This window comes from Ovis canadensis, chromosome 9, assembly GCF_042477335.2.
Source record: "Ovis canadensis isolate MfBH-ARS-UI-01 breed Bighorn chromosome 9, ARS-UI_OviCan_v2, whole genome shotgun sequence".
Taxonomy (NCBI): Eukaryota; Metazoa; Chordata; class Mammalia; order Artiodactyla; family Bovidae; genus Ovis; species Ovis canadensis.
The window spans coordinates 30,434,287-30,455,527 of record NC_091253.1 but is presented as its reverse complement, the minus strand read 5'-3'; the positions used below and the strand labels follow the sequence as shown (position 1 = coordinate 30,455,527).

At 46.9% G+C, this 21,241-nt stretch overlaps 1 protein-coding gene across 1 annotated transcript in view; it reads right to left on the bottom strand.

Annotated features, from left to right (window-relative positions):
- Positions 1-21,241, bottom strand: part of ZFAT (zinc finger and AT-hook domain containing) — a 165,792-nt gene that overhangs the window by 19,097 nt on the left and 125,454 nt on the right. The window contains exons 12-14 of the mRNA XM_069600939.1: positions 18,704-18,842; positions 9,324-9,442; positions 2,781-2,907 (exon numbers count right to left, since the gene is read on the bottom strand). Of these exons, the coding sequence (XP_069457040.1) occupies positions 2,781-2,907; positions 9,324-9,442; positions 18,704-18,842 (385 nt within the window). The remainder of the gene's footprint in view (positions 1-2,780; positions 2,908-9,323; positions 9,443-18,703; positions 18,843-21,241) is intronic.

The following is a 21,241-nucleotide window of genomic DNA, read 5'->3' as shown; positions in this document are numbered from 1 at the left end:
CAAACAGGAGACAGTTGAGTCCAAGGGCGGTGAAGGTCAGTGAATGCAGAAGCAGCCCTTCTAGAGGCCACGGTTGGGTGGTGCCTTCTCCCAGGATGCACGCGTTCTCAGTAAGCGCTCACTGTGACCACAAAAACAAAGTGTGTGGCACGTCACAGCTCACAGCACACTCCCTGTAGGAACATCTCCAAACTCCACACAACCTGTGAGGAAATGACACTGTGGTGGTGTATCCCCACCTTACAGATCAGTCACTCCACTGCAAACAATCGAAGAGACCTGCCCTGGGCCATCGGACTGGCTACGTCACAAGGCCAGGGCTCAAGCCGGGATGTTCTGAATGCAAACTTGTGGACACAGGGCTGCCTCTTAGAACGGAACTCCTGGGAAGCACACCGCAGAGCTGGTTTCCCTCCAGCATGGTGGGAGGCGGCCCCTGAGTGTGAGCCAGGTAAGTTACACAGGATATGGGCAGGACAGGCGAGGATGTCCCCGTCATCAAGTTGGTGGTCTTTCGACTTCTAAACCAACGGAAGCTCAGGGTTCTCTTTTACTCATCTCAGAAGCCTGGAATCCACATCATCAGGACAGCTACTGAGCGCACCCTGCCTGCTTTTGCCATATGCTTGGCCATCTGCGACTCTCCTGAACATGCCACTCTGACCCCGATTGTTAATTCACCAGGAGGGAAATTATTGCCTGGTCTCCAGGTTAGCATAATAGTACGAAGTCTCCTCCAACGTCTACATCCTCCCGGACAGCCTTCCGCGGGCCTCGTTCCAATGTGAATCATTAAGAGATGAGAGAAGGGCATTCACTGTGTTCTACACGGAGGGTAGGACGTGGCATACAACTGAAGCAATGATGTGGGCATCTGTTCACCATGCACAGGCCTGGTGTTCCCTGCACACACCTCACACATAAACAGACACACACACACTCCTGGAGGGGGTGGGGAGGGCATGCCTTGCAGCCAACCATTCTAAACAGCCAAACACTAAACAAAACATTGACCCTTAAAAAAATGCACGGAAGTAAGATTTTAATTCTTCATCCATTTCCTTTGTTAATGACCATTTATCAAGCCCCAAGCGTCAGCCAGGAACACGGTTCCCAGTGGGAATACAGACAATGACCTAATGCTGCCTGCCCGCTTCTCCTTCCAGGGCTCGCAGGTGACCGAGACAGATGGTAAGCCACTGTCTCCAGCCCCTGGTCAGTTCATATCAGGGGGGCAACTAGGGAGCTCTGCAGGACAGTCAGGTGGGCTCTTGGGAGGTGACACACAGCCTGAACCCTGAGGATGAAGATGCCGTTGGTAGGAACAGTGCTGGGTGGCAGAGGAGCAGACTCAGTTCGTGCTGAGACGTGCAGAGTCTGGCCCGTGCGGGCACAGCTCGGAGGTGGCCGGAGACGCAGTGCAGGCAGGCCAGGACCCAGAGAGGAGGCCCAGCTGCTGAGCTGCGTCTTTTCCTAACAGCCAGGAGGAGACACAGAGAACCTGTCAAAGGAGAGAGGGAGCGTGGGAGCGAGGGAGTGTATGCACGTGGGGGATCCCGGCTGGCCTGGCCTGGCATGAGCACTCGCTGAACTCACTGCTCGTGAGGCGAGGAAACACGAGCAGACACGGCGTCAGCTCTGGGAACCACGCTGACGGTGGGGCCCGGACGCCCCATCCGCAGGGCCTGCCGCTCTCACAGGCTGTGGGGTGTCTCCCGGGTAACCATAGCTCACTGGGCAGTGTGCACAGCGCCGGCCTCAGATCTTCCCCAAAGAGAGAGGCCCACAGGACGTTCTGTGCATCCTTCTAACCACCTGGGGCTTAGGGACTAAGAGCTAGGTGAAATGGTGAGTTCCTACCTCCTGTCACCATCTGACTTCACCACGCGCTTCCTTTAATCCCACCTGCATGACCTCTGCTCCCGCCATACACAGAGCGCTGCGGCACCTTATATTAACTTATCTTCTGTTCCTGTTTTTTAAAGAGCATTAAGAAAAAGTGTTCTCAGCCCAACGCCCCAGTTGCCACTAGGTTGGCACAGTGGTTTGTTTTTAAATTGATCTAACATTTGACAATGATGACATCTGACATGAAGATCCTGACTTGGGGCTTTTCAGAAGAACTGGACAGCAGACAGTCCTGGGCCCACAGGTCCATAAGGGGCCATTAGGAAGGCCAGCAGCCTGGCCTCCGGTCTCAGCCACGCCCCCTGTCTGCCTCCTGTAGACCCTGGAACAAGCCCCCCAGAACAAATGACTCTGAGGGAGCCTGGAGCAGGGATGGCGCTCCAACAAGAAGTTAGGAGACCTAGATTCCAAGACCAGCTCCAACACCCAAGAAGTGGGTGAGCCTCAGCTAACCATTTACAAGGAGGAAGAGGCTCCTGCCTCTTGTGAAGTAAGAACTGTAAGACCTGTCTTCCAACACGCTGCTCAGAGATGTGATGAGTCTAGGGCCATACCGCCATGAACGGGCCCAATCTCGTCTGATCTCAGAAGCTAAGCAGGGTTGGGCCTGGTTAGCACTTGGAAGGGAGAGACGTGATGATACGCACGGACATCCGGCAACACCGTTTGGCGGCACCACCTCACCTGCAGCTCTGTTCTAGAACACTCTGCAAGAGATCTCTACCTCCAAGCCTGACAACCAGAGCGCTCCTGAGGGCCCAACGGAGCTGCAGGAGATCAAGTGACAGACATCACTCATTCACAAGTTCATTCATCCACTCAGCCTGTCAAAGACCAGCTCTAAGGCGTCGGGGAGGCGGGGGCGCTCTCACCGCTCTCCGAGGTGTATCTCAGATCCTGGAGGGCAGCCACGGCAGCCTGTGTGCCCTGAACGTCCTCTTCAGCTTCTGCGATGTGCAGGTACTGGGTGGAAGGCTCCTCGGGAGTTTCTGTTGCTGGCTAAATGAAAACACAGAATCATTGATGGGACTGCCCAGAAGACCCCTAGAAGGTCCCCAGAAGCCCTGGGATAATGGATTCAGACAAAACAAACACACACCAGCAATGCGTCTGCAGCAGCTCCTTTGCTTGGCACCCCTGAGAAACCAGCGCTCCAATAAAAACCCATCTCCCAAAGAGGAAACTTCTCTGTGGCAAGTGCCGAGACTTTAAAACCAGCTTCGCAGGAAAGCCTCTGGTGACACGCTCTTGCCACAGGGAACAGAGGATGCGGTTCACAATGAGACAGGAGACACGCAGAGAGACCCTCGTGTGTGCTCTGCTCCACCCACTGCCACCAACACTGCTCTGATCCCCCGTGCCCAGGGCCTCCTGCCATGAGGTCAAGAGGGAGGCACAGCTGTGGTGGCGGTGGACGGGAGGAGAGGACCAGTCACCACCACATCTGGCCAGCTTAGAGCATGGGTCCCGGCACACAGCAAGATCTCAGCTGCTCGTGCAGCCTGTGGCTCGTTTTATTTTTACAGGATGGGTATGACAAATGCGACTGACCAGAGAAGATACACCTGTGCAGAATCAGGACCCCCACGAGAGAAGGAGAAGCTAAAGGGACATTTACAGAAATCTCACACCGATAAGGAGAGGAGAGGTGGACATTTCACACAAACTAGATATTCATAATCACCTCTTCCTGGCACTGGAAGGCAGGCAAGCATGAATGTCACCAATAAAGAAGAACGAAAAGGAGATTTTACACACAAATTATGGGAGCCAAAGTTATCACACTCTGTAAGCACTTATCAGCTATTCACAAAGGCTCAGAATAGAATGTGATTATTCTTTTACAGCCAAGCGGTCAAGTTCATTTAGTTCATTTCCAGCCTGACATTTAGTAGACACCCAATGAGTATCTGATTGAACGCATAAATGAACAAAAAGAAGCATGCTTCCCTATAAGTACCATTAGGCAACACTGTGGCCAACGCGGACTGGATCTCAGCCTGTGATGAACAGGAAGGGCGTGGCACGGCTCAGCTTTGGGATACTCTCTGTAATAACCATCTGTGGGAAGGCAGTGCTTTATAGGGGACTCCAGGGAGTCTGGGGACAGCGTGACTGCTAGGACAGGCAGCCTATCATCACTCGGGGACCACCCCTGGCCAGCGTCTTGGCTGCTCAACTGTCGTACTTCTGGAGTCTAGTGGGTGACTTTGTGTCAACCGTATTTGTAGAGTCACAGCTCTGCTGAAGGTGTCGAGATCTGTAAGAAGCCAGGTCTTCAGAGGAGAGGGGTGTGACTGCACGAACAGAAGCACCAGCTGGCAGGAAGAGATGCTGTCTACATCAGGAACCGGCATTCCATGTCTATTTGTTAACAGAGAGCAAAGCCCTGCAAGTATGGACTCGAAGCACCAGAGGATTTCTGTAGATGGGCACGCGATGGTGATGTTGCTGACACCATCGCCACCGCACCGCGGACCTGCTGGGGACTAGACAGTAACCCTGGCATTTCATACATCCTGTCTCTCAATCCTTTTGACCTGTTGAGTGGCAGGAGCCTCACCACAGACATTAGAACACAGCGGTCACAGAGGTTCAACAAACAATGGCTCAAGGTCAAACTGTTTACAGGAGGAGCCAGGAAACCGCAAGGAAGTCTATCCAAGTCCACATTCCTTAAATTTTCTTACAGAAAATGTCAAACATATGCAAGACAGAGAAGCAAGCCTCCTTGCTCACAGCACCATTTCAGCAGTCACCACCTCACAGCCAGTCCTCTTTTGCTGATGCCCCCACCATGCTCCACACAACTGCCCTTTGATTTTGAAGCAAATGCAGACGTCATATCAATTTAAACATTTCAGAATGCACCTCTAAAAAATAAAACTCTTTCAAACCAGAACTACAACATCACCATCACACTCAGAACACTTAACAGTGATTCCTGAATTGTCTTCACATCCCTAAGCAGTGTTCGAATTTCCCCAATTCATTTTTTCACAACTTAATCCTCCAAGTCGTACTTAAGTTATTGGAATCCATATATTAGAACCGTCTGATAAAATCTCATAAGACTTGCATCTATAGGCTCTCCTTCCACTCTTTCTCCTCTGCTTATAGTTTCACTGTGAAAAGCAGCTACTTGCCGTCAGAGTTTCCAACAGCCTGAATTCTGCTGTCTGCACCACCAGGGAATCACTGAGTGTGTCCCCCGTCCACTGTATTTCCTGTACATTGACAGTCAGACGTGGAAGTTTAATCAGGCGATCAGTTCCCTTTATGGCAGGAGGACTCCACGGTAACACTGTGTACTTCCATCAGGACACACTCCGTGACTGAGCTGCCTTGTCAGGAGACTATGGTCATCACTAGACCCATGATGCCAGTGGAGGGTTGTAAAACAGAAGTCATGGAAATCTTCACCTGTTGGCTGGAATACTTCTACACAAAGAAATCTCTCTCCTCCAACATTCAGTTATTCTGAGGTATGGTTTGTTTAGATGAGCTAGAATAATTGTTCGACTCTGAGCCTTACCAAAGTAACAATTTTATTTATCAAAATAGAGTCGATTCACTATTACTCTGCACAGGTAACTAAGGAGTTTTCTCCCAGGATTATTATAAACTCATGGATTTAAACACATTTGATGTGCTTCACTCCACTCTGCAAATACTAACAACAGCCTTAGAGTAACCATATCAACCGCTGCTGGTGGAATAACTAAGAACAGTATGTTTTTTTGCCAGTTCCTTTCACCCTTAGGTTCTATTCCACTGGGGAGGAACAATCCAATTTCTATCTTAAAATCTCTTAAAATAGTTCTTCTCTGTGTGGTTCTGCCATCGCTTTGACATACAGTTTAGATCCTTGATTTCATTCTAATCTTAATTTTCAGGGCTCGCTTTTTTAAAGTTCAATTTTGTTTTTATTGCTATATAAAATCAGAAGGGCCGTCAATAATCTTCCAACAATGCAGCAGCCCCTACCTCATCACAAGAAACCATCACATGAATCCAAACAGTGTGACGACAGCCCTTCTGATCACGTCACATCGGGGGATACATGATGTCACTGTCTTATTACCGAGAATTCTGACCTCGGTTGCGTGGCTAAGGTGGTGTTGGCCAGGTGTCTGAACTGTGATGTTACTACTTTTCCCCCTATAATTCATAATTATTTAGGGGGAGATATTTTGAGGTTACATCAACACTCTATTTCTCCTCAAAACTTCTGTTGACTAATTCTAGCATTCATCAATGGACCTTGGCCACTGTAATTATTACTGTGGTGTTCCAATGGTAATTTTCTATTTCCCTCATTTTTTCTAGATCTATTAATCAGAATTCTTCTGTAGGTAAGAACGGGTCCTTCTCTACTATTTATTCAATCATTTATCAGTATGGATGCAGAGATATTTACTCTATGCTTTGAGTGGTTTTTTAGTCCAATACTATCATGATTTACTTTGTTACTCAAATTGTTCCAGTTTGGGGCCATTAGGAACTCTCTAGGGGATTCCCTGGTAGCTCAGCTGGTAAAGAAACCGCCTGCAATGCAGGAGACCCCAGTTCAATTCCTGGGTCGGGAAGATACGCTGGAGAAGAGATAGGCTACCCACTCCAGTATTCTTGGGCTTCCCTAGTGGCTCAGCTGGTAAAGAATCTGCCTGCAATGCAGGAGACCTGGGTTCGATCCCTGGCGGTTGGGAAGAACCCCTGGAGAAAGGAAAGGCTCAGAACTCTCTGGATTGTCTCCTGTGTCATTTTGACACACGTCTGTCTTACTTTTGTGAAGCACATTGGTGTTACTTTCCAGCACTACAAAATGCTCCAGGATCATCTTCCGTAATTTCTGCCTCTGACCTGAAGTCGACCACTTTTTCCAAGGGACCCTGGTTTCTCTTCTTGGAGAATCCCGTTAGAAACCAAGACCTGGAGACTAGGTATGCACATTGCCAGTTAGGGTCACTGTTTCTAGGCCCTCTGAGCACAAAAAGCTAAGAAATACATGCATGTATAAAGTTTAAAGTTGAGTCACTCAGTCGTGTCCGACTCTTTGCAACCCTATGGACTGTAGCCCACCAGGCTCCTCTGTCCATGGGATTTTCTAGGCAAGAATACTGGAGTGGGTTGCCATTTCCTTCTCCAGAGGATCTTCCTGACCCAGGGATCGAACCCAGGTCTTCCACATTATAGGCAGAAGCTTTACCATCTAAGCCACCAGGGAAGTCTACATGCATGTATACTAACCGTGTACACACATATATCTGGAATTATTTCTGCATCAATCTATTGGTGTATACACACACACACACACACACACACACTCTCTATCTTCACATACTACATTAACAGAGTTGTAATAAACAGCCTTGTGTAGACACCTGCCCTCATTTTTGTCAGTATAACCTTGGGACAGTTTTCTAACAGTGGGATTGTTTAGTTAATGGAAAAAGAAGTGCATATGTAATTTCAGTAGATATTGCTAGAGTCCCCTTCGTAAAGGTCACACTGTTTTACACTCCCACCAGCAATGTATAAGAATGCCTATTTACTCAGCCTCTCCAGCAGAGATGATGTCAAACTTGTGGATTCTTGCCAGTCAAAGAGGTAAGAGATTCTATCTCTGTTTAGTTTTAATTACACTTATCACATGTGAGGCTGATCACGTTTTCAGATAGTCAAGGTCATTTGCATTTCTCTTTCTTTGAACCTTTCTTATCTTTTGCATTTTGGGCTGTTGATCTTTTTCACCAGTATTGCTAGAAGAAGCCTTTTACAACATTAAGATACTCACCTTTTTTCTATGATATGACTGAAAATAGTTTTGTTGTTGTTTTTTTTTGTCATTTGCCCCTCTATGAGTTCTTTTACATAAGATTTTAAAAATGTTTTTCATGTGGTCAATTTGTTTTCAATCATTTTCCTAACTGAATCTGGATTTTGAGTTATAGTTAGGAAAGTTCTCCATACTCTCAATTTACAAATAGACTCACTTATGTTCTCTTCTGGTATTTGTAAAATAGCTCTTTTTTCACATTTAAATCTCTGTTCTTTTGTTCTAGGTTATCTCTCTATAAAAGCCATTGATTATTGTATATTGATGTTTTAATCTGCTGTTTATCATGTGTAGTAGATTTTCATTCATTCTTAGATTTTCAAAAACATAATCCTGTATCTACAGAGACACTTTTCCTTCTTTTCTGATTCTTACATCTCTATCTACTCTGCCTTGTCTGACACGCCCACTGAGGCCTCCCATGCTGTTAGAAGACCAGAGCCCCTAGGGCATCCTCCTCTTGTTCCGAAATCTAATAAGAGACTTAAGATGTTGGCTATTGATCTGAAACATATATATTTTGTTTTTCGTCTTAAAGGTACGCATCAAATTCTGCTTTATTGACTGTTTTTAATCAGTGGATGCGGAATTTTGTCAAATGCCTTTTCTCCATCTATGAAGATGATCATTTCAGTTTTCTCCCTAGTTCTGATACTATGATGGGTTATGTTAACAGATTAACACATTCCCTCCCACTGGACAACCCTTCCCTTGCTTTCTGGAATAACCCCCACATTGTCATTGTTTCTGAGTCCTTACTCTTAACTGGAGTAAACCCACTGGATACCGCGGTATGACGGAAACTTCTCAGGAAGTGGTCCTCAGCTGAGGAGGACCTGGATCATTTGGACTCCTGGGGAACTTGGCAGTGTCTGCATTTTCTGTCTGGTTTTCTTAACTGGCTGCACTAGTGGATCCTTGTGGGCAGAGGTCAACGACGCTACTAAACATTCTAAAATGTGGAGAGTAGCCCTCTACCACAAAGAACTGTCCAGATCATAATATCAGCAGCACTGAGTTTGAGAAACTCTGTCTCAGGTAAACTGCAATTTGGCAGTGACCCCTGGTACTTAAAAAGAGAAATAGCTACTGGCTTACAAAATACAGCTACTGGCTTTTATAGAATTCAGCCAGGAAACTGGTTCCAACATCTGATTGGAAAACAAAGGTGACAGGTAGGAGAACCTGCCTTCAGTTGAGGGAGAAGAGGACCTAAAATCAGCAAGTGGGGCCCTTCTCTGTTCTCTGAGCAGGGACCAACAATATATACTGTCAAGCATTTTTCTTTCAGATGCAGTTTCTGAAACTCTGGATTCAAGATAACAGAAGTAAAGGTATCAATGAGTCCAATGCAGAGATTCATTCACAAACCAGTCGCAACACAACTCAGCAGAAGAAGCCACACGCATGGCCCGGACCTCATCCAGTATACCCCCATCAGATGAGAGACAGGGTTCGGAAAGATGTCCAAGTTTCCCACCAGAAAACCCATTGCTCCAAGGAACGGCACCGGGCTTGCCTGGTTTGTCGTCTGTGCTGAGGAAAGTCACGATCAAGACCAAGCTTTCAAAAGTACCTCCCACTTGGGGTCTCCTTCGCTCTCCACCAACTTCAGGCCATGCTTGTTCTTCAGGTGCCTGTTGAACTCCCACTTGGTGCCATAGACGAAGCTGCACACTGGACACTTCAAACCGCCTGGAAGCACAGACACAGGTAAGAAAGCGCTCACAGCCTCCCGTCCAAATGCCTCAAACCTAAGACATGCGTTCGTCTCCAGTATTTACTTTCAATCCAAGCTTACTTTACCAGTAAACAGAATAGCAGCAGTTCAATATGTTTTTCCAGGCAGAGATTTTAAAACTTAATGCATTTCTTTTCATTTACTGAATCAGAATTTGCAGAGAATCTAACACACATTTAATATTTTAGGTGACAGAGAGTTAAGATGAGTAATATTCCTTTGGCCAAGTGGATAAAGTGGCTTAAATCATTTTTTCACATTTTATTTGGAAAATAACAAATAATTTAGAAAGCGAAAAATAACTGAAGGACAATGGTTGCTCTTCTCAATCTCTTTTGTCCCAAAACACTAAGACAGAGGGCCAGATGCTCAGTCTCCTTCATGTCAGAAGTGAAGCCAGGGATATAAATCCCCACTTGAATATCCCCATAAAGGACAAATGAAAAAGCTGGTCACATCCTGAAATGTCACTATTTATTTAACTGATTAAATTTGACACATGTTCCAGGAAGTACCTGAATGTTTTAATTAAGAGAATATAAAACTCTAGAATTTAAAAAAAACTGAGAGTCATGCAAAGACTGCTGCTGCTGCTGCTGCCAAGTCGCTCCAGTTGTGTCTGACTCTGTGCGACACCACAGACGGCAGCCCACCAAGCTCCCCCATCCCTGGGATTCTCCAGGCAAAACACTGGAGTGGGTTGCCATTTCCTTCTCCACATACAAAGACTAGCTAAGATTTTATCAGAAGCAGTAACTAAATTTGCAGCTGGACAAAAATCATTTGTTTATTTGTTCATCTGAAGCACAGTTAGTTTACAATGAATGCTGTGTCAGTTTAACTTAAGTGTTAGCACAGGGAAGTGACTGAACAGGACGTGCTTTCAGAAGCAGACTAGTCCCCTGGGAGGCCAGCTGTAGTCCCAGCAGTGCTGTGTGTTGTGCTCAGGTGCATCCAGCTCTTCACACCCCATGGACTGTAGCCGATCGGGCCCCTCTGTCCATGGGATTCTCCAGGCAAGAATACTGGAGTGGGTTGCCATTTCCTCCTCCAGGGGATCTTCCCAACCCAGGGATCGAACCCGCATTTCCTGCGTTGGCACATGGGTTCTTTATCATCTGAGCCACCAGAGAAGCCCGGCATCAGGCCTCTAATCTACCGGACACTGAGCAGGCTAGAGTCGGGCCAAGTGCTAGCAGCATCAAGCCTGCACCCGAGGGGCCGGGGCAGTGAGATGGGAACAGAAGCCCTCTAACTGGTCTCCCACGGCCACAGTGGGTCTGCTCTCCACCTGGCACAACAGCTGGTCTTAAATACTCCGCTGAAATCACATATCTCATAGGTGTAAGCCCCTCCACCGGCTTCCCTTCACAGCCAGAACAGGAATTAGCAGGAACAGAAGCTAAGGCAGGTGGCTGAGGGCACAGTCCCTTGCGCCTCGGCCTTTCCATGCTGGGCGAGAGCAGAGGAGCGCGGCAGGTGCAGCAGAGACGGCGGCCAGAGTCAGCGCAGACGGTGCATTGGGAGAGTGCTCAGTCGCTTCCGCCGTGTCCAACTCGTTGCAACTCTATGGACCACAGGCTTCCAGGCTCCTCGGTCCACGGGCGTCTCCATGCAAGAAGATTGCCATGTCCTCCTCCAGGGGATCTTCCTGACCCAGGGGTCAAAACACACCTGTGTCTCTTTTGTCTTCTGCCTTGGCAGGCGGGTTCTTTACCACTAGTATCACCTGGGAAGCCCACAGAGACTGGCAACAGTTACCAAATCCTGAACTTCTAGGGCATTCTACAAAAAAGGCAGCTCAGACAGTGGTTTTTCCGAAACTCAAACACACTGCACTTTTTTAGGCAAAACCAAATGAGCTTCTTCTTTCTTGCCTGGAGGATAATTAAACTTAGTTCTTAATCTTCTTTGTTATTGCTTGTTCATCATCTAAAATGATGCATTTTCTTACAATCATCTTTTAAAACCCTCCAAGGCATGAGAACCACTACCTTGTCTCTGGGTTATGCTGACGTTGCTTCTATAAAGACTTAATCTGTGGCAATGAGCACAAACAAATTACTGAAGGTTAAATTTAGGCTTTAAAATGAAATTAAGGATTCCTTCTGGGCTATTCTTTAATGGAAACTAATTTAGGGAGAAAAAACATCCTGATATTATGCTTAAATTAAAATTAATATGAGAATGCCCCCACACTAATTAAAACTCCCACCTTTATCACGGTGGCTTTAATTAAAGAACAACAAATGGAAATATGTAATCTAGATGGAAGGTGTAACTGTGCCAGGTAACTGACATCAAAGCCGAGAAAAATTAACTTCCATTTCAATTCATTAAATGCTTAGGCAACACTAGGCAAAGGTCACAGGGAGACCTAGTGAGTTTCCTTGCAGCCCTGATATTAAGTGTACCCCATAAAAACCACAACCCCCCCTCCCCGTAAGCTGCAATCTTCCTCATAAGGAAAGACAAACCAAGCCAAAGGACAGAATTTCAGGAGCAATTTGGAAACTCCATCATAGCATCTTTTGTTCTTTTTGGAATTCAATCTACTCCAGAGGAATTTCAAGTAAACTATTTTCACTTCTTTGCAGTGGCTGACGTTATTGAAAATTCAATTTCATTTTCAATAATATAACTCCCAGAATGGCATGGATGCTCGGTTGGACAGTCAGGAGATCTGCATTTGTCACTTGGCTCACGTGACTCAGAACCACTTCCTTGAATTCTTGGGTCTTGGTTGTTTTTTTTTCCTATGAAGGCAAAAATGCTAAAGCTTATATCCTTATAAAAGGCGGTGTATTAAGTCAGAGAAGGAGAAATATCTTATGACATCCCTTATATGTGGAATATAAAAGGAAATGATGCAAATGAACTTACAAAACAGAAACAGACTCACAGACTTAGAAAACAAACTTACAGTTGCCAAGGGGAAGGGACCGTTAGGGAGTCTGGGATGGTCATGGACACACTGCTATATTTAAAATGGATAACCAACAGGGACCTGTTATATAACACAGGGAACTCTCTGCTCAATGTCATGTGGCGCCTGGATGGGAGGGGAGTTTAGGAGAGAATAGATACACATATATGTATGGCCGAGTCCCTTCGCTGTTCACCTGAAACTACCACAGCATTGCTAATCAGCTATACCCCAGTACAAAATGAAAAGCAGGGAAAAAAAAAAAAAGACAGTGTGGGGTCAGCAGAATAACAGGCTCCCCAGAGATATTCACGTCCTCCACCCTGGAACGTGTGAACATAAAACCTCAGGTGGCAGAAGAGATCAGGTGAGGGGCTGGAGATGGGGCTACTATCCTGCACCTCTGGATGGGCCTAATGTTATCACAAGGATGCTTCTAAGAGTGGGCAGGACAGCAGACCCCAGTGCCGTCACCTAACAAAGATGGAGGAGGGAGCAGAGCCAAGGACTGCAGACAGCCTCCAGAAGCTGGAAAGAGAAAACATCCTGGTCTTGAGACTCCAGAAGGAATACAGACTTGTCAGCAAAGCTGACTTGAGCCAGTGAGACCAGCTTGGGCTCCTTACTTCAGAATGGCAAAATAATAAATCTGTGCTGTTTTAAACCACCACCAACCATGTGGTCATTTGTATCAGCAGCAATAAGAAACTAATATAGGTAACTGCTCAAGGGTAACTGGACCAAAGGCAGCTTAATTACCAACGGAAAGTGGACACAGAGAACTTTTATTTTATTAACGTGAAACACGAAATCGGACTTCGAGAAATACTGCAGAGGTAAAACAAAGCGCCTTTGACCCTGAGTCAGGCTAAGCCAGAGCTTAATCAAGGTCTCCCTCATCCCTTCTGGTCCTCCCACACACTTCTCAAAACCTTGGTGATCTGAGATCCTCTGGACAACAGGGGACGGGCTGGAAAGAGAGAGAGAGGCCCCGGCGTCAGTCTTGGTCAGGTTAGCAGTCTTTCCTGCAAAGAAGCAGGAAAAAGCAGACAGCTCCTGCACGCGTAACCTTTCAACACGTCCTCGTGAGACCTCGTGTGACCACCAGCAAATGCAAACCAGTCCCCAGCAGGACCACATCTCCTCCTCCTCCTCTTCCTCTTCCTTCTTTCCTCCTCAACACGTGCACAGTTGAGACTCACGTCAGGGGACGCAGCCCATCCATGGTGAGAAGCCAGATTCTGAATCAGGACCCAGGTCTGGCCTGATCACCTGCTCACTGTGTAGCTGGGGTCCAGTCCTTTCTCCTCTCTGTACTTCCTCATTTTAAATTGGGAAAGATGATGCCAACCTCATGAGAGATAAGCTAACATGGAAAATAACAGCCAACAGCACGGCATCACATCACTGGAAGCATCTTCCACTAATGTATGGGATCTGAGCCCTAATAAAAACGATTTTAAAATAAAAATGTTCAAAATTCAAATAAAGGACTCTAGGTTGGCTGACAGGTTCTGGATTTTTCTCTATACAATTTTCCCCAAATCTGGTATGGAAAGGCTTCCCTGATAGCTCAGTTGGTAAAGAATCCGCCTGCAATGCAGGAGATTCCAGTTCGATTCCTGGGTTGGGAAGATCCTCTGGAGAAGGGATAGGCTACCCACACCAGTATCCTTGGGATTCCCTTGTGGCTCAGCTGGTAAAGAATCTGCCTGAACGCAGGAGACCTGGGTTCGATCCCTGGGTTGCCTGACAGTTTCTGGATTTTTTTCTACACTATTTTCCTCAAATCTGGTGTGAAAAAACTAAGACATGAAATGTATATCAAAGGTATGGATATACATGTTTACATTCTTAATATAACTGTTCAAAACAACACAAAGATTTCAGCAGATGCCACAAACTAAGCCTTCTCTGGCCCTCTTCCTCATATCTTTTCTTATCTCCTTTATCTACCCCCTGCTCAATGACTCCTTAAAATGAGGGACCTGAGATAATGTTCACCACCTGGGAGAAGCAGTGAACTTCTCTCCTACAGCAACGTGGGGCCTGTTAAAGGAGCACATACTTTCTGTTAGAAGATCAGAACACGGAAGAGCTGCCCAGGCTTCATCCCCAACCCAGAATGACAACAAATGCCACCACATCCCAGTGCCTTGCACGGCGTGGGGAACACGATGAGCTTAAGAGACACTGTGAAGAAGGCAATGGAATAAACACAATAGGGAATGTGAGCCATTTATCAGGCACTTGTGACATGTCAGGCACGGTCTGGGATCTTCGAGAATAAGATCTCGTCTTTGGAAACTGATGCTCGGAGAAGCTGAGTAACTGGTCCAGGGACCATAGGGATCACAACGGGCTACAGGGCTGTGCACCCGACCCTAGACTTGTGCCAATATCCTGGGGTGACTTGAAGGAGGGCCATGAGGGTCCCAGAAAAGGACCAGCCCATCGTTACCAGGCCGTGAGCTCCGGCAACGAGCTGAGAATTTGTGACGCTGAGCACCGCGCATCTGATGCCTCTCACAACCTCTGGTTTTAGTGAACCAGCTCCTGAGCTGGCTTCATCAGGCTTTTTAAGAGGAGGAAAGGGGCAGGCCAACTGAAGCGATACAACAAGAAAATGTATATTTTGTGGGAAAATGCCTCAAATCCATATTAATGAACAAGTGACTGACAGAGAGGAATAAACAAGAGATTGATCTGCTTTCAAAACATCAGAAGTAGATAAAACACAAGCAGGGGATAAAGCATTTACATAGCATTCAGTACAAGTCTAACTGCCAGAAAAGCACTGGAGTCCAAGTGCCTCCGGCTGAGGCCCGGCTGGCACATGGCTGGCGTGCGGGTAGCACACGCTGGCACGCGGCCTGCACCCCTAGGACCAGACGTGTGCTGGAGCCAGAGGGAACCAGCTCAGTAGCTGGCTAGGCACATCCCTGCCCAACTCAGCGATGTCACATGGGAAGCTTGAAATTGGCCCCGGTGGAAATATTCACAGCACAGAAACTGGAAAATGCTACATATCAGCGCCCCGTCCCCTGCCCCGGGGAAGCCAGCTGGTGAACATTTCCAGAACACAACGGGCAGACACCCCAGCAGCCTCCACTCCAGGGTTCGCAAAAAGGACTCAAACTGCAGGGAAAACACCACAGTCCCTTCCTTGAGAAACCTGCCCGGAGCGGAAACCTCAGCCTTTTAGGTCCTCTTCCCACCTCCTCTACAAAAGTGCTCAGACCCCCTCCCCAAACCCCTGAGCCTGGGGCAGAACCATCCTTCTCAGCCATCGATGGCTCCCGTGTGTCACTGTTTCAACACAGCGGACGGACAAGGAGTCCCTGCTCTTGGTTTCAGGTGACTGCAACATCATTTTCAGAAAACTACGTTTATGATTTTTTTTCTTTAAGTTTTTGTATTTTTGGAAATACTTTTTAATTTATTTATTCAGAGGATAATTACTTTACAATATGTTTCTTCCATACATCGATATGAATTGGTCATAGGTATATATGTGGTTTTTTATTATGCCATTTTAGGACCTATTCCTCTATCTCAAAACAAGAAATTATGAAGTCCCAGGAAGATAATTTTTGAGGGGTTGGTAGAAGAGGAAAATAAAACCAAACAAGGATGGGGAGAATTACATGAAATTAATCAAAAGAAAATGAGAAAAGTCCCAGTGAGTGATCCCCAACAACTCAGCATTATGATCCTTTTTATTCAGCCCCATCTTCTTCCTCTTTCCTTCCCTCCCTCAGACGCAAGGTCAGCGAGAGCTGTGTGCTCTTGAGGGCTCTGAGCTGCACTAATCCTCAACCAACTCTCAGATTTCAGAGGCAGTTCTCCTGCCAAGACACAGAGGCACGGTGTCTCCTATGAGCCAAAACACATTCCATTGCTTCCTTCCAGGTGAGTCTCTTGATGGGGGCATAGCAAAAATAAATAAACACACACATGAAGGCCAAAAATAGCCCTTCAAAATTAGAAAACCCAGACCCTGTCAGGGAATGCCAACTGATTATAGAGCAAGTTAGAAAGTTAACTTACGGCATGAAGAAAACGTAGGGCATGAAACAACTTGACCTCAGCACATTTTGTGCAAGGTAGTGATGCAAGTCTGGAAGCAGGGAACTATGACAGAGGCATCAATCAGATCCCCACACCTGTCCCAATGACCAAGTAAATGTCTATTTCCCGCCAGTCCAGCCTAAGAGTGTGAAGGATGTTGAAATGAATCACTAGCCCTGTACTCCAGTTATTTACTGTGACTCGAAGGCAACCCAGGAGAAGGGGAAGACAGAGGATGAGATGGTTGAATGGCATCACCAGCTTGATGGACATGAGTTTGAGTAAGCTCTGGGAGTTGGTGATGGACAGAGAAGCCTGGCGTGCTGCAGTCCATGGCGTCAAAAAGAGTCGGACATGACTGAGTGACAACTGAACTGAAGGCAATCCACCCTCTCTTCTGTGATTCCTGGACAGCGGGGTCAAAAATGATACACCAGCTCTAGAAGCCTTAGCATAGTTTCAGGAAAAAAAAATACAAAAGAAAGGCTTGCAAATGTACTGAGTGCCAGACACTCAAGTGTTCTCGTTTCATCCTCTTGGAATCCTGTGTGATGGCAGCTGTGAGCTCTAGGTGAGGTTCGGGGCCGCCGGTGGAGGGTGGGTAACTTGCCCAAATGGCAACGCACTGGCCTGCCCTCCAACTCCTAGAAACTGTCTTCAATACCAACACGAGGCACACGCTCCCGTTATCCCAGATGGATGACTTAAAATTACCCGAGAGTTTTCTGCTGCTCATCTACTTCTGTGTGTCAGCCCTGTCACCGGAAGTGCTGAAGGACACAGTCAATTCATTTGTTTTACATTAGGACGCCAATCGTGGTGGTTCACGCACCAGGGATGGGGTTGGGGGTAGGGGACAGGTTTCTAAAATGGTCTTCCACTTCAAAGAGTCACAGGATCCAGGGAAGAGCAACCACTGACACACCGCACTCTGCAATCACTTTTCAGCTGAATTACCGGAGCACAGAAGTAAATACAACAGCGTTTCTATGCAGCAACAGCATGTGAGCTAAACCCTTGCAAATGGAAATGTGACCATGTATTGAAAAACCCCCAAACTTTTCAAAGATATTAGAGTTTTCATTCATTCTTCTTTTCAGGAGGAATATGCAATTTGAGCACTCAAATATTTTTGGATAAAGAACCACACCCATAAATGGGCTTAATATAGTGCTATTCATAATTGCAATAAAAGAAAAATCTAGAAACCCTACAATGTTCAACAACAGGAGTATGGTTAAATATAGTAGAGTGGGACTTTCCTAGTAGTCTGGTGGTTAAGAATCTACCTTCCAATGCAGGGGACAGGGATTCCATCCCTGATCGGGGAAACTAAGATCACACACGACTTGCGGCAGCTAAGCCCGTGTGCCCAACTACTGAGCCTGTATGCTGCAACTAAGATGCAACGCAGCCAAAAAGGCAAAGTAAATAAATATTTAAAATAAATAAAGTGGGGTGCTCCCATTTCATGCTATATTGCAAAACTCCCTTAGAAGTTAAAGCAGGAAGACAGTGTAGCAAAGGAAAACAAACTGTGTGTGTTAATCAACGTTAAGTGAAGAAAGTTAGCCACGAACATTCATTTGTTCAAAATGTGTGCATGGACTAAGGACAGAAGGCCGTACAGTTGACCCTTCGAACCTCCAAGTTCCTTATCCTATGTGGGGCTGAAAATGCAGACACCAACTGTTCTCTGCCATTTTACACAAGTGACTTGAGCATCCTCAGACTGTGGTATCCATGAGGGTCCTGGAATTGATCCCCTGCCGACCGAGGGATGACTATACCAATGAATGAACTTTATGGGAAGGGTGGTAAAATGTGTGGGTAAGTGATCACTTTTTTTGTTTAAGATTTCCATCAAAAGTGAAAGCATTAGTTGCTCAGTGTGTCCATGTTCTGTCCATGGAATTCTCCAGGCAAGAATATTGGAGTGGGTTGCCATTCCCTTCTCCAGGGGATCTTCCTGACCCAGGGACTGAAACCAGGTCTCCCACAATGTAGGCAGATTCTTTACCATCTGAGCCACCGGGGAAGCCCTAAGGTTTCCATTAAGCTTGCTGTAATATGGTCCTGGCCGCAAGTAACACTGACAGTCACAGGGAGGAGGAGGAAGCAAACAGTGACGGCCAGGCATGTGGGGGTCGTGCTGAGGGAGGTCACAGCGCTGCCCCGGGGGGCCTGGCCAGGCACAAGGGCGCAGCCGCTCGCCTACCTTGCTGGATGAGTGCGTCGGCCGCCAGCTCCCCGGTGCCCACGTTGCTGTACTCCTCGCTGGGGTGCTTCCGGTTGTAGTGCCGCTTCAGGGAGCCCGAGATGTTGCACGAGTAATGGCAGTGGGCGCAGCGGAAAGGCTGAGGGGACAAGGGGGGGGGTTAGGGCCCGGCCAGCCCCTGCGCCATCAGCCTCCACGGGAAGGAAGAGGGTCCCCACACGCACACCCCACTCCTCCTCCACGACTCCCCTATCCTTGGAGCACCCACCTCCTGGAAGGCCTGCAAGGAGCAGACCATCCCTCGGGAAATGCTCCAGAAAAAGACACAAACCTGGGGTGGCTGAGTCCTGCCTCTGCAGGGAACCCCCCAAGTGACGGGGCAGAAGTCCCCAGAGCAGGAGGCGACTCTGTCAAACGAGGCTGCTTTCATATTTTTATCTGTTGTTCATTCCAGAGTTTATATTTTTTGTTCAAGAAGAAAATCACAAAAAATCCAACACAGGAATCTATCACTTTTTTTTTTTCAAGTGAATGCTATTGAAGTAGCCCTCCTTACCATTAATTCTGACGTACTTGCCTATCTCCATATAAGCAAGTTCTGTGAAATTAGTTTTGGAACATTAGCATTTGCACAGAAATCAAAAAGAACAACCAAAAAATGCTCTCCTCCCAGTGCTGGGTGGTCAGTGGCCACAGAGGCAGGAAGGGGCAATTAAAATGAGAAATGGTCCTACGAACCTAACTTCAGGCTCAAGAGTCAATTCCATCCTTCTTAGAGCAAAGCAGATAAACTGCCTCATAAGAGTTTCAACTCCATGTATTTCCCCACACCTGTTCCTTGGTGGAAATGCTAATGAAAAGAACTCCCAAATCGTTTGAGTAGATAGGTCAAAAAATGGACAGGTGAGTCCAAAACAGAAGTCAAGTTTCTGAGCTACTGATTTCTACAAAAATCTTCAATTCTTAAAGCCAGAAGGGACACTTTCAAAGACTGGTTGTGACCAAACCTCCCTCCGTGATGAGACAGCCTTCTTTCATCTCTGATGTCTGTGATCTCAGCCTCTGTTACAGGCACTGAGGTCAGCCCCCTGGCCCCCTGTACTACCGAATGGCTCCAGGGTTTAGAAGGACAAACCTTTCCATCTATTCCATTCTCTGGTACCATCATCACCTTTCACAGGAATTTAATCACTACCTAACATCTTCTTGGGACCCTCTCTCCCTAAATGATATGGGTGAGCCGCATCTGGGCTTTTCACGCAGAACAAGCTTGAACTTGTGGGATGCTGCCACATTTCAGCAAGGACTTCTGCTGGGGTAGTCACTGCAGGGCAGGAGACACAGGCAAAGTGGAGCCTGGGTAATGCCCCATAGCCACTGCCAGGCATACGGTCTGACTGCACCATGAACAGGGCACCTCTTGGGATTCCATTTATGAAGCATATATTGTATTTACTGACATCCTGCTATGAGTCAGACCTTGTTCTCACATGGGGACATGGTGACAAATGAGAGACTTCTGATTCCCTGAATGCACATGAGTTTTTGGACTTAAATATCAACTGCAAAGATTAAATGCTATCTAGGCAAACTAAATCACAACACTTGTTTCCTAAGTCAGATACTTGCAGATAGCAAATGACGCTACATCTCAAAGGAAAGTTATTTATTGAGAGCTTTCGGGCCAGCATCCAGCTAAGAGTTATGAGGAAAATATATGCAGGCTGCAGCCCTGTAGTGCATGTGAGACTAAACGACAAAAAAGAAAGTGGATCAAAAACAAGGCAGGAAGCTGCCATCATGCCTACAACATGGTGTTACAGTGCATTTGTGAAGTAGCGTGACCTAACATAATTTATGACTATTTTAGCTCGCCTTTACTTACAGCTACCATATGCCAGAGAGTTCTAAGTCTTGCATGGATTAATTCCCGCAAATCTCACAACAACCTCCTGCAGTAGGTACAACTGCTATTCCCATTTCACAGATAAAAAATACTGAAATGCAAAAGGGTTAGGGAATGTGCCCAAAGCTTCACAATCTCCCAGCCCTACCATTTTTCTGCGCTGGATTTTCGGCCCCTGGTCCAGCCAGCAAAGAAGAGATGATCTGACTTCCCACCTATCTTCCCTGGGAGGGGCATGGTTTGGTTTGCGCGCATTTCCTGGACATAAGGCAGCCCACTTCTAACTGTCAACTTGGACAAACAGGGACTGTCAAGGTAAGAGGGAGGAATACAAGCCGTTCCCGGAGGGCTGCGACGAGGTGGGGGTGGGTGGGGCTGGAAAGAGGGTGGAAGGCGGCCAGGTCACAGGGGGATGCGCCGCATTAGGAAACTGACTCAGGATGGGGTTCCCGGTGGGTATCAGGCAGGGGGTGACGTGCCAACTTCAGAGTTTTCACTCTGGGAATGAATGGAGAGTGGATTATTTGAAAGGAACAAGACTGGAGGCAAGGAACCACGCATCCAGCTGCTGCCATGGTGAAAATGAGACCTAGAGGCCTAAAATGAGAGAGTGGAATGGAAAAACCACAACT